Source organism: Rhipicephalus microplus, chromosome 3 (genome assembly GCF_043290135.1).
Source record: "Rhipicephalus microplus isolate Deutch F79 chromosome 3, USDA_Rmic, whole genome shotgun sequence".
In the NCBI taxonomy this organism is placed as follows: Eukaryota; Metazoa; Arthropoda; class Arachnida; order Ixodida; family Ixodidae; genus Rhipicephalus; species Rhipicephalus microplus.
In genome coordinates, this window is record NC_134702.1 from 95595660 (window position 1) to 95609070 (window position 13411).

A 13411-nucleotide genomic window follows, 5' to 3' on the forward strand; every position below is an offset into this window, starting at 1 on the left:
TGCGCAGGCCTGGCGGTTTTTTTTTTTGCTAGAGTGGTTTCTTAAGACTACTTTACGTTGTGCTTTGTTTGTATCAGAGGATATATTACAAGCTATTCATTTCTAGAAACATTTATTTTTTAAAGCTATTTATATTGAAAAAGAAGGTACTGCCTGATTCAGGGCCAATTTCTCTGGCTGCGCTACACCTGGTTACTGAATGACAAACAGGCAAACATGTTTCTCCCAATTCCCGATGTCGTTTGTGAAACAAGCAAGCAAGTAATGCTAAATTTACTTGTTTCATTTTGTATCCTAATGAGAAGTGGCTCATACCCGCGAGGGCAATCGACCACACTTTCTATTATAAAGTACAATGTAAGCAGTGTGCAATATATCAGAAAAACGCGGAGGTAGTGGGTATGCAACACGGTCCGTCGTCTTCCTCTTCGCGCGCTCAGCTTCCACGCGCTTAAGAAGAGCTAGAAGCCACCGACATGCGACGTGCTGGGTGAAGGTCACCCAGAACAAGAACGCTGACGAATCAAGTCAGCCATAAACTGACGCATACAGAACGTTTATTGCACCGGATCGTGGATCACGGCTTGCCTCTATGCCGAGAGAGGACACGCTGCGGTCGGCCAAGGACGACGCGGCGGCCCAGGAGACGGGCGCAGCCACGCACCTGGTGAGCTCGGCTCCGACGTTCGTCCTCGTAAGCGATACCCGCATGTTCATCCAAGAGAACGTCTACGCCATCCTGGGTCACGGCAACTTCCAGCGGCGCCTGCTCTTCACCGGCATGTTGTCCGTGACGGTGCTACTGCTGCACGCGTTCGCCAACTTCCTGATCGGTCGCGACGTGGACCACTGGTGCCGACAGCCGGACGATCTGAGCCACGTGTCCAGAGAGACCTGGAGGAACACGGCCATACCACTCGAAGCCGACGGCAGCCACAGCCGATGCACCGTCTACCACCCAGCCCTGCCGACGGTGAGGATTATCGCTTCGCTGCAGGGAGTCTAACTGGAACTACTTCCAGATTTAGATAAAAAAGGCTGCAAATACCGGTGATCTAATACATCACCGACCGTTGGTAACTGCATAGTCTTAACTCGTACACTGAACCCAGTTGAAGATTATAGACGTGTTATAGTACTTATTTTTCATAATGCCAGCATTTCTAGACACTACCCTAAGCATTGCTGTCGCAGTTGGGCTTCTCGACTTGCTTGACATTAAGTGAAGTCTTGGTGGCATCCTTGCGCGGCCCCTTAGCGATAAGCGGCAAGTGAAGGAAGTGGCACGAATGCCGGCGTTTCCTATACCCTTAACGACCTTATGTTGTGACGTTACCATGTGCCGTCGTCATGATGGCATGTATTATTGTCTATATGACGCAATCATCACGTCACTTTTTCATATTGCATTGTGGCTTGGTCAAAAAAGGGATGATTGCCTAAGTAGTGCACGTTGACGCAAGATACAGAAAGCTTCATTCGGGACAAACAGTGCAGTTGGTAGACGTTAGGGTAACTTGATGTGTTTCTCTCATACTATGCCTCATTATGGCTTGCACGATATTTGGCCACGGATTGTATAACATAATGAGTTGGCAATTGTAGACTTTCTCCTTAAAGAGTTAAAACGATGGCACAGTGGGGTTTTTTAGAACAAACCTTTTTTTTTGGGCGCCTGACTTGTTAGAAGTTACACGATTTTCATGCAGCCTGAGGCTACTGATTCACGAAGAGCGGAAATTTAACAGCAAGCCCTGTTATTTCACGAGCAAATGAAAAGAATTGACAGAGAACTTTCCTACAGAAGGATCTGCGTACTGTTGAAGTCGGAACAATAACATAATTATTCTCGTTTGTTTGCTCTGCACCCGCAACTAGCAGGACAGTCTATTAAATCTGTATTTTTTCTGACTTATCTGCCGCGATAAGCCTGAAAATCAGATACTCTGTAACAATGCTACTGCCCAATGAAAGAGACGCGTCTTACATATCACCAAGTAGCGTGCTCCCGAATTTATGGTTCTCGTCACCTACTACTAGCATTTCGTTCTTCATGATAAGCTCGGGAATGCCCATGAGCTTAATGCGTTGTTTACCTCTCAGTACACCTTCACCCTGCAGATAATTTCGCCATATTTTATTACCATAATACATATATAATAGAGAACGTTTTGCATCTTGTCAGTTAATATTGTGTACACGGTGGAGACAAGTTAACTGTTAAATAACCACTAAAAACAATGCATCCTCTTGAAGCCTTCCTCATACCCCCTCAGTTAATGAAAACCTTATGAGTGTGCATGTGGCTGACTACTCTTCTAAAGGATTGAAAGAGCACCACTTTGCAGCAACTGCACACGGTCAGAGTTTTATATAGACGCATGTCATGTGCATATATTATTGTAGGTAAGCAATGCCTCTTGTGCTTATTGCACTGGGTTACCTGTGAGTTTCATTATAAGGTAATGCACGTGTTATCCACCATGCTTCTGCCAGATCCACTACAATAGGTCTCTTAAATCGCTGAATTATTTTATCTTGGTATTTTGTACAATTACAAACTAGAGAAGATACGTTAAACTACACAGACAGAATGTTAATGAGTGCAGACAAGGATTACAAGGATAGTATAGAGGACGGTATTACTAGTATTTTTAATGCATGATTGTGAAGACATAAATGTGGACGAAAAAAAGTTTTTTGCTGGCAAGGACCGAACCTGCGACCTTGCAGTAATGCATCGGATGCTCCATCATCAATGTTCTACCAACTCGCTGACGTAGATCAGTTTGCCAAGAATAGTGCTTCTCTGTTTGTTTATTCTGAAGAACCATTGCTTCAGAAGCGGGGTTGCCTTTATAAGTGTGAAAAGGGTGGCTACTTTCCCTTTTTGTCGGCCAGGCTTTAGCTAGATAAAGTACCTGCTTTGAAAGGCCCTAATTAAAATACCCTAACTTGCAGTCTTACAAGCCGAGATATATTTTTAATACGCAAGATATATTCCTTATTCTCCCAGCCGGACGATGCCGTGGAGATACGCTCCGTGATTCCATGCTACCGTTGGGATTACGACACCCAAGACGTCAGCGACAGCATCGTGAGCCGCTGGGACCTTGTATGCAACAAACGCTGGCTCTACAAGTTCACCATGATTGCCAACATGTTGGGAGCCGCATTGCTCGTGCCAGCCGCCGGGTTCGTGTCCGACCAGATCGGCCGCCAGCTGGCCATCCTGGGCAGTGTGATTTGCCTGCTGGCATGCAGCGTGGCGTGCAGCGTTGCGCAAACGTTCGTCATGTTCCTGGTGACCCGGTTCTTTGTCTCTGCAGCTAGCTGCTCGGTTCAAGTGCTCATGTTCATCCTCATCTACGAGGTGACCGGCAACCAGAACCGGGCGACCTACGGCGTCCTGGACACAGCACTCGGCACGACCCTAGTGCCGCCAGCCTTGTACGTGCTCTCCATTCAGGAGCCCCACTGGGTTATGGCGCACTTAGTGCTGCTGTTGCCCACGTTCATGCTCGTTTTCTGGTGCTTCCTTCTGGACGAGTCACCCACCTGGCTTCTCTCGACGGGAAATCCTCGCGCCGCGGAGGCAGCCGCCGTGGCCGCTGCCACCAATAACGGCCTGAGTGCGCACAAGGCGCGGGAAGCCTTCCGGGCGCTCGTCGCTCACATCCAAAGGCGCGACGCCTCCAACCAATTTGTCATGACCGTCGGTGGCAGCGACATGCTCATGCACGAGCCTCTGTTCCGTTGGGGCGTCATGTCTGTCCTGCTGTCCTGGTTCAGCGTGAACCTCGCCTACTACGGTCTCGTCCTTCAGAACGCCGATACCGGACACGTGTGGCGCACAATACACATGGTCGTCCAGGCGTTGCTCTACGCGAGCGTCTGTTGGTATATCAGCGACCACGGACAGCGGGAGACGCTCTCAATACTGCTCGCTTTCCTGTGCGCCTCCGCCGTCACTCACGCTGCCGTGTCCGTCACGATGGCGGGCCCGCTATCCTCAGCGGTCGCTCTCGTCGTCGAGAGCCTGGCGTCCGCAGCGCTAAGCGTCAACTACGGCTACACGGCGGAGGTCTTCCCCACTACCGTGCGGAGCATAGGCCTCACGATCTCCTACGCGTTCGGTCGCGTAGGGGTCATCGTGGCCTCCGTTATTGTGGTTCTCTGGGGTGGTGCCAATGAAGCCGATATGCCGCTCGATGTAGCGGTGGCTGCGTTGGCTCTGTTGAGCGCCGTTTCAATCCAGTGGCTGCCCGAGATATTTGCCAGAAAAAAGGAGAAGTCTTGCTGCAGCAGCGAAAAGGAAAGGAAGGAAGCGATCCTGGCGTCACTGTCTTCCACCATCAAGACGACCAAACACCCATTCAACACCCACCGAAGGTCATCGGGATCCATCTCTGCGTCGTCTTCCAACACACGCACACTAACGGCCCGTCCACCAAGCAGCCTATAGCTGGATATACTGTCGAAGCAGCCTCCTTGTATGATCAAGCGAACACATATTGTTCTCTTTTTAATTATTTATTTTATTATTTTTAATACCACTTACGTTGATAAAGAATGATTTTTCTTGCGTCATACATTTGTTCGGCCTGCCTTTTATTGCTTTTTATTAAGGCTTGGATATAGATACTTTTGTGGAACTTCCAGACAGTCGTTTATGAAATATTTTGCGTGCTTTTGTGGGCTATAAAACCTCCTGCGAACCATTTTGCAGCACACAAATTATTGTTAACACACGCACTCAGTATTATCATTTTTATTGCATTTATAGAAGAGTATAGGCCCCGTGGAGTAAAAACGCCTTCACTTCCAGAGCCCCTCTTTGGAGGCTCAGCATACGAGTGCACATAACATGGCAGCAGCCTGCAAAGCATTGATGTGTATTAAATGAGCTGCCCTTAGCAAGTGTTCAGTTATAGTCCGTATAAAATACTGTAGCGATGCTGAAGTACATGGACGAGGCAAACAAACGTATCATGTGCGAACCTGTGCCCACAACTTGAAGTGAATGTGGTAGCTGAACTGCGCGTTAGTAGAACACAAAAAAAGTCGGCTGTCTCCTTTTTTCTCTCTGCGTGAAGTCTGAGCGCGTGGCGCATACGAGCTGAATCCTGTCAGCAGCTCGTGCTACGATGCTTTCTGCGCATACATACCCTGTGCTCACCAGTGAAGGCGCGTTATTTACTCGGGCAAGATGCCACGGCAATACTATGTCTTCGATTTGTGTAAGCCATCGAGCGAATGAAGCGCAATCTCTTAGTTACAATGAGCACATCCTAATTAGCAGTGGACAATACTTGGCAACTTGCGGGATAATAGCGCCCTTCATAACAAAGAAAGGAGGTCTACGCGTATCATCGCGTATACATGTTCTGTTAGAGCAATCGATTATCATGGCATATGGCAGGATAAATTGCAGAAACCACCTCACCGATTCTCTATTCACACACCGAAGTCGACAAGGCAGTACGTAAACGCATTGGCGTCCAAATAAAGCATTGAACATGAAGTTTTATTAAAAGTGCGAAAAAAAGATAAATGCGTATATTAAGTAACGATAAAAACTCTTGAACAGCAGACGTTGGTGTCCGGTGTCTCCAAGACGTTTCAACAAAAGTAAGTTTTCGACATTGACCAAATTTTGGTGACGGGGTTAGGGAAGGAAACTTTTGTGCGTGTCTTTTGAAACTGATTGTACATATATAAGCACAGTTGTAAGGCTATTGCCTGGTTGTCCGAGTATTGTGCTCCCCACTCTGTTTCTCTCTGCATAATTTTCATTGTTCCACGCTCGTGCCCACAAGGTGAATGCCCCTATTCGTTACACATTAACATGTCGTTATGAGTTCTTGTAGGGCCATACACTATCCACAAACGTAGCCTTGCGCAACCAGTAGAGTATTGCGTTCATCTTCTTTGCATCGTATAACAAAATACTGAGACACTTAATGGCGAACGCCTGGAACTAAAGTTACCTAATTATCAGGAACACGGCAAGCAAAAGCCAGCAAAGTGTGCACTCATCAAAAGTGGCGATGTGGGCTTGTTGGTGAAACATTTGACAGAAATTTATGTAGCGCGAGGCGAAAAAACGAACACAGGAAAAAACAGACTGAGAAGACAGAGCGCTACTAACATGGAAGACAGAGAAGACAAAGCGTAGTACCGCTCTGTCTCTTCAGTCTGTTCTTTCCTGTGTTCATTTTTTCGCCTCGCGCTACATAAATTTCTTTCAAATGTGCACTCATAGTGTACTATTGCTATCTCTACAGTTGATGCAGCTGCATGTTAAGCTAGCGTGCTTGTAGTAAATGTTAAGCTAATGGTGCTTGCTTATCATTTTGCTTCGCTCTGGCCCTGCCGCGGCGCTCTACTGGCTAAGGTAGTCGGCTGCTGACCTGCAGGTCGTGGGATTGAATCATGGCTTCATCATCGAGCCCTTGGGCATCTACCGTAGTATTAGTAAAGAAGGAAGACGGCTCACGGCGTTTTGCGTTGATTATCGCCACTTCAACAAAATAACGAAAAAAAGACGCCTACCCTCTACCACGCATTGATGATGCCCTTGATTGCCTCCATGGCGTCACCTTCTTTTCATCACTCAACCTCTGATCTGGCTACTGGCAAATTGCTGTAGATAACATGGACCGAGAAAAGACCGCCTTCGTTACCCCTGACGGTCTTTCCGAGTTCAAGGTCATGCCGTTCGGTCTCTACAACCTTCCAGTGATCTTCTAGGGAATGATGGACACGCTCCTGCAAGGATTTAAATGGTCGACATGTTTGCGTTACCTGGACGACCTGATCAATTTCTCAATTACCTTCGCAACTCACCTTCAACGCCTTTCGACCATTTTATCCATATTTCGACGGGCAAGCCCGCAGCTCAATTCCTCCAAGTGCCACTTCGGTCTTCGTCAGATTATCGTGTTGGGTCACCTTGTTGACGCTGCCGGCGTACGACCACACCCGGTGAACGTACGTGCTGTAACGAATTTCCCAGTCCCACGCGCTGTCCATGATGTCCGCAGTTTTGTGGGCCTCTGCTCCTACTTTCGCCGGTTCGTGAAAAACTTTGCGGCACTCGCACGGCCACTCACCGACCTTCACAATTAAGACGTCCCATCTTGTTGGGGCCCTATTCAAGCTGGCGCATTCTATCAAGTAATCACCGCTCTAACAACACCTCCTATTCTTGCACATTTCGACCCCGATGCTCGTATACAGAAGTGCGAACAGACGCGAGTGGGCACGGAATCGGTGCAGTTATGGCGCAAATTCAGTGCGGCAATGACCGTGTAATCGTGTATGCAAGCCGTTAGCTTTCAAAGTCTGAACGCAATTACTCTATAACAAAACAGGAATGTCTAGTTCTTGTCTGGAACGTCCTCACTTATAGGGCCGTTCTTTCCGTGTCATAATAGATCACCAAGCGCTGTGTTGGCGTTCTTCTCTGAAGGACCCCACTGGACGACTTGATCGTTCGGCATTACGCCTAGTGGAGCATTCCTACTCGGTTGCTTACAAGTCTGGACGTCTCCATTTGGACGCCGATTGCTTATCCCTCTACCCTGTTGATCAGACTGACAAATCAGACATCGAGCCTGGTCTCAGCGTCATGTCAATGTCCTAGTTTCTTCAGACTGGTAATGAACATCGTCGCGATGCTTCCCTGCGACAACCTATTTACCGTCTAGACTCTGCTCCGAACGACGCGTCGCTTCGCATGTACGTCCTCTGGAATGCCATGCTGTACCGTGGTATCCTTCAGCTAGATGGCCCTGAGCTCCTTTTTGTTGAGCCTAAACATTTGCGTTCAGCCATGCTGCACTAGCATCACGACGAGCCAACTGCTGGTCATCTGGGTGTATCTCAGAGGTACGACCATGTGCGCCACCGCTTCTTTTGGCATGGTATCGCCAGTTCCGTTCGCCGTTACGTGTATTCCTGGGATAAATGTCAATGTAGGAAGCGACCTACTGCGCCCTCGGCTGGAGTCTTCAACCAATCTCCATCCCAACCGAACCTTTCTTCCGTGTTGGTATAGATCTTCTTAATCCTTTTCCCGAGTCAAAATCGGGCACCAAGTGGGTCGCCGTGGCCCTAGACTACGCGACTAAGTATGCCATCACTCGAGCGCTCCCCACGAGCACCGCTACTGACTTTGTGGACTTTTTGCTCCACGAATACATCCTACACCATGGCGCTCCTCGTCAATTACTCATGGATTGCGGCCACGCATTTTTGTCCTGAGTAATCCACGATCTTCTGCGCTCTTCCTCAACGCGGCACAAGTTGACCACTTCCTACCAACTTCAAACAAATGGCCTTACTGAACGCCTAAATCACAGCCTCACGAAAATGCTCGCGCTGTATGTGTCCTTCCATCATCATGACTGGGACCTGGCCCTACCTCACGTGGCCTTCGCGTACAATCATTCGCACCACGACACCACTGGTTTTTCACCCTTTTATTTGCACTATGGCCGTGATCCGACGTTACCACTCGACACCCTACTTACAACCACAACGCCGTAAACCGAATATGCAAGCGACGCTATTGCTCGTGCCTACCACGCAGGTCAGGTCGCAAGCTGTAGACTTTCGGCTTCGCAAGCCAGTCAGAAAGCCATCTACGACAGCCGGCATGTTGACGTACACTTCTCACCTGGTTCTCTCGTTCTCCTGTGGCGCCCATTTCGTCGAGTTGGCTTATCAAAGAAGTTGTCTCGCTACATGGGTATTTACCGTATCATCCGCCAGGTAACCGACGCCACCTATGAGATCATTCCTGCATCTGAGACCACAAGCGTGGCTGCAACCACACCCAGTGAAGTTGTGCACGTCAGCAGGCTAAAACCTTATCACCTGCCTTCTGAGGACCGTAATTAATGTGCACCGAGACAGCGCTTTTACCACCGGGGGGTAATGCTACGTAGCTGATATATCAGCGGTCAGAAGACGACATCGAGAAAGTCGTCTGTCGGTTGTGCGCGCTGTCCTCAATATTAGTCAATGCTATACGCATCAGTGTCAACATAGATTCTAAATAGACACGCCTCGTGTCATTTTTACTTAACAATATTATACACAACAACACGAAAATAAAATACGGAGATGTATTCGTAATTGTATACACTTTCAGTGCCTGTTTCAATGTCTGCTTTGTCTTTTTTTAACTTTTCGTAATAATGCCGCGCAGTATGTATGGTTATTACCAAGTAGGTCGAATCAAAACGGATATATATGGCGTTTGTTAAGTGCCACTTAGGGGCAGAAAACAAGCCCAGGCAAGTCACAAAACGAGTCTAAAACATGTCATGAAGAATTTCTATATACGACGCGCACTCTTGGTAACAATCGACACGTATACGCATGTCTAAACTTTAGCAAAACGTAAAGGTGTATATCCTCGAGCTCTTTTGGGGACACGATCATTTTCGCGTAATTTCTCGTTGTATTGTGCAGTGATGTTTACACGTACTGTAAATACGTGAGCTTGTTAAAACGTCAACATCACGGCAGCTCACCTTGCATCGTTCTCGAGGCGGCGTGGGTCAGCTGGCTGTTTCGGTCACGGACGCGGCGAGTGATCGTGCGAGCGTACGAAGTCGTATCCCGAATGCGTACGCTCGAGGATATTATTGCAGCTTTTTGGCTAGCTTAGCTACGTATTTCCAAGTGGACAATGCAGACATAAACCAACACGCCCGTGGCGCATTGTTTCGTTTTCTGCCACGACGGCAGAGTTTGTTTGTTTACGCTCGCTCTCCGAGCGTTCGATTTTGCAATCTTCGGGCAGCTTCGGGTTGTCTCGGGCTCCCCACACACGTGACCACTACGCTGTTTCCTACCCCGATCAGAACTAGCTGGCTGACTTTTGACTAGCTCTGGCTGCCAGAGAGCTGCCAGGTGCCTGAAAATGTAAGAGACCCACTGGCTCCTGCGCCCAGCTGCTCGTGTACGCAGTTTTCGTCCGCGAACATGGCCCACTGGAAACAGTTTTTGTAGCGTTAGCTACACTGGCCTCGCTGAGCCAACTTTGCGTGGCACTGGTCTGCGCATGCGCAATGATACTCTGCCGCCGCCGCGCGCGGCTATTCGCCGGTGTGCGCGCAGTTCGATGCGCTGCGCAGACGATCAGTGGTGCCACGCACCGGAGCCGGCCCCCCCCTCGCACTCGGCCGCGGCCGCGCACGACTCGTCGCCGCCGGTGTGCGCTTTCCAGAGAAGTGCCGTCATAGCCTTGGTAGACATATAGACGCCGACGCGCGCGCCTTCCCTGTGCAGTCGCTATCTGACACTAGTGTACTGGAGCCGCTTGATAGCGCCTCTGACTGGCGTTTGCCACTGTGGTATAGCTATGGAGAAGGAGAGTGCAAATGCTGCTCAACGATGCAGAAGAGCGGAGAAGCTTAACTCATCGGATCCCGAAGTAGTTGCCCGGCAAAATAAATATACATGTGCCACATAGTATACGTATACCATGTGTGTGTCATTGGAACAGCTGTGAGCATAATATCTGGAAAGCTAAGTTTAATCAACTGAACCTTTGCTAAAGCTATGTATATCCTGGCAAAGCTGAGCTAAGCCATTGCCTTTATTTAATTACACGCATAGAAAACAAAGAAGCTGCACGCTGCAAACTTTGCCCCGAAATCGTACATGCTGCAGTCGGAGTATCATCGAATTTGATTCGGCACCTAAGAAGAAAGCACGAGCACGAGTATACGCCACGATAGAAAGGGCTGGGAAACCAGCCGAAGATAACGTCTGCCTTCACCGCTGGCTGCAGCTCCGTGCCTGCCCATCGAAAAGCTGCTCTTGACGACGCCATGCTGAACATGATTCGCACAGACATAGACCCTCAAACCACGGGGTAGAATTCTGGCGGCAACGGCCGCATTTTCGATGCAGGTGAAGATGCTGGAGGGTCATGTGCTTGGATTTAGGTGCATGTTAAAGAACCCCAGGTGCTCGAAATTTCCAGAGTCTTTTACTAAGCCGTCACGCACAGTCATATGGTGGTTTTCGGACGTCAAAGCTCAATAATATTTATTGAAGTGCGAGATCACTACGCATTCTCTGGCTGCACTTTTAGTGGACCAGAGCCAAGCCAGGGCCAAGAGTAGGCGTGATGTAAAAGTATGAACGATCTGCCTATTTGTGAAAGAGAAACCGAGGGATACGTTAGTGTACAAACAAGTGCATTATAGCGGCACATACTGAAGAGAAAAACAAGTTATCCGTGCACTTTGGTTCCTAATGATACTCTAAGTACTGCCCGAACTTTATACCATCAGCAGTTTAGTACCCGACATAATTAAATAACCTTTGCGACAAGAGAAAAGATTACATACCTGCGCACTTGCAAACACATGTTCTCACCCCATTCATACTTGCGAGGTACGCTTGACAAGCGAGACAGCTGCGTTCCAGTGTTGCGTATTCAACGCAAAGGCACAAGGTGTCCAAGCGGTGTACTGTTCCCACTAATACATGGAGATATTGAGGTTTTTGCGCTCCTTTAGGCATATTTTCGTTTCCTTCATATTCACGACTACGCCACACATGGCAAAACTGCTCAGTCTTCTGGAACACAAATATGGTCGGCAGAAAATTATGCTATGCCTTCACTTTGGAATTAATACATTTAAGCTTACACGATGTTAAGGCATCACCATTCGTTTGAACATGCTGATCATGCAAATACTATAGGTAGCGATAGAGCTGCCCTACAGGAATTAGCAAGAAGAGTATTGCACGAGATATGTCACCAAGCTTCTAGCCCTAGAATTTGGTAACGTATCTTGCATTCCTATGCAAACTCGAAAACATCTACTATACTTCATAGACTCCCGGCGCGGATTCGCAATATTCTTTCCTTCCAAGGCCTACATATCTGTTCAGCCGAAATAAACGCTGGAAAACATATAGAGCGTTAACAAAGAGGGATGTAGGGGAGATGACAAAACAATGCGCTTAATATGTTAGCTCTCAATATGTTTTCGAGCTCCATTTACCAAAAGGCCCAAAAAATGGCACAGATAAAAGTTTTTTTTGCAGTTTTTGTTAATTCGAATGACGTCAGCTTTATGGCGCATTTATTCTTAAATGAATAAAACTGTAAAGATGTCTTTCCGCAGTTGAGGAATCACGAGAATGAAATTAAACAGCCCAGCCACAGGCATTTGGAACGTGAGACGGAATGGGCAAAATTTTTTTAATCCGAAGAATATAAAGGAATGAAATTGCGGCAACTTCTCATTCCCCGAAATGAAATTGGAATGGAATGGAGGCGCCCTTTCCACAACAATGTGTAACTGCTATGGCAGAGCCTAAACCCGTCCCGTTTGCCTTGCACTTGATGAGCCCGTGTTGACAAAAAAATTACGGCATATTCACGGCGTGAATGATGATGAATGCGCGAAGCTCCGGAGGGATTCATCGGTAAACTGTGAATCTTCCGTGTAATTGGCCCAGTCGATCATCATGTAAAGACGTGAGAAACGCTGTGTGTGTATATACACAAATCAACTTTTATTTGTTCTTAGACGATGGATGGCTTGCGATGTCCCTTCATTATGACGGCTTTATGGTCTGTGAAATGAAGGGAGAGCGGTTCCTGTATAAGATCTCGCGTCTTTCATCAACTACAAGTACCGCTTTCTAGTTTATAACATCTTGCATCTTTTCATCATCAGCTACAAGTACCACCATCTAGTAAACTCTACAAGAACTAAACGAGAGGTGGCTACATACAGGAGACGGTACCGCCATCTAGTGAACACTGCAAGAACTAAACTAGAGGTGGCTACATGGATGGATGGATGGATGGATGTGGCGGTACCCTTTAGATCGGGCGGCGGCTAACGCCACCTAGCCATAATACTTAGTGAACTAACCATTACATTTATCTTTTTTTTCCCTTTAAGTAATGAAGTTGAGGATTCGTACTTCACAGTGAAGGGTTTAATTTTCACTCGTGCCTTGACTTTAGCCACCAATCAGATAACCTCCTTCTAGTTAAGTCTACCCGCTTAAAGTCTATTTTGCCCTCGCTGTCCCTAAATCCCAGTGCTTTGAAAAACTCTGCGCCATCATACTGAACTATAGGGTGAAGCCCTTTACAGAACATTATCAAGTGTTTGGCAGTTTCTTCTTCCTCTCCACACACACTGCATACTGTGTCGACCCCTTCGTATTTGGCCCGATATGTCTTGGTTCGCAGTACTCCCGTCCTGGCCTCAAACAGTAGAGAACTACCCCGAGTATTATCATAGATCCTTTCCTTGGCAATTTCCGGCTTAAAAGTTCGATAGATCTCTAGTGCGGACTTCTTAATCATGCCCGTTCTCCACATGTCAGTCTCCGTTTCCTTCACTTTTTTCTTAAC

General features: G+C 47.7%; 1 protein-coding gene across 1 annotated transcript; it reads left to right on the forward strand.

The window, feature by feature from the left end:
- Positions 1–592: 592 nt before the first annotated feature.
- On the forward strand, positions 593–4465 carry LOC142802879 (solute carrier family 22 member 7-like). Its single transcript, XM_075887955.1, has 2 exons — positions 593–973; positions 3017–4465. Exons 1-2 carry the CDS (start codon positions 593–595, stop codon positions 4463–4465), a joined length of 1830 nt encoding a protein of 609 aa, XP_075744070.1.
- Positions 4466–13411: the final 8946 nt, after the last annotated feature.

What these genes read in the sequence shown, in the direction of transcription:
- LOC142802879 (XM_075887955.1), top strand. Translation starts at nt 593, where the DNA reads ATGCCGAGAGAGGACACGCTGCGGTCGGCCAAGGACGACGCGGCGGCC. An exon ending in ACCACCCAGCCCTGCCGACG is followed by an intron (nt 974 to 3,016) that starts GTGAGGATTATC and finishes TTATTCTCCCAG; the next exon opens with CCGGACGATGCCGTGGAGAT.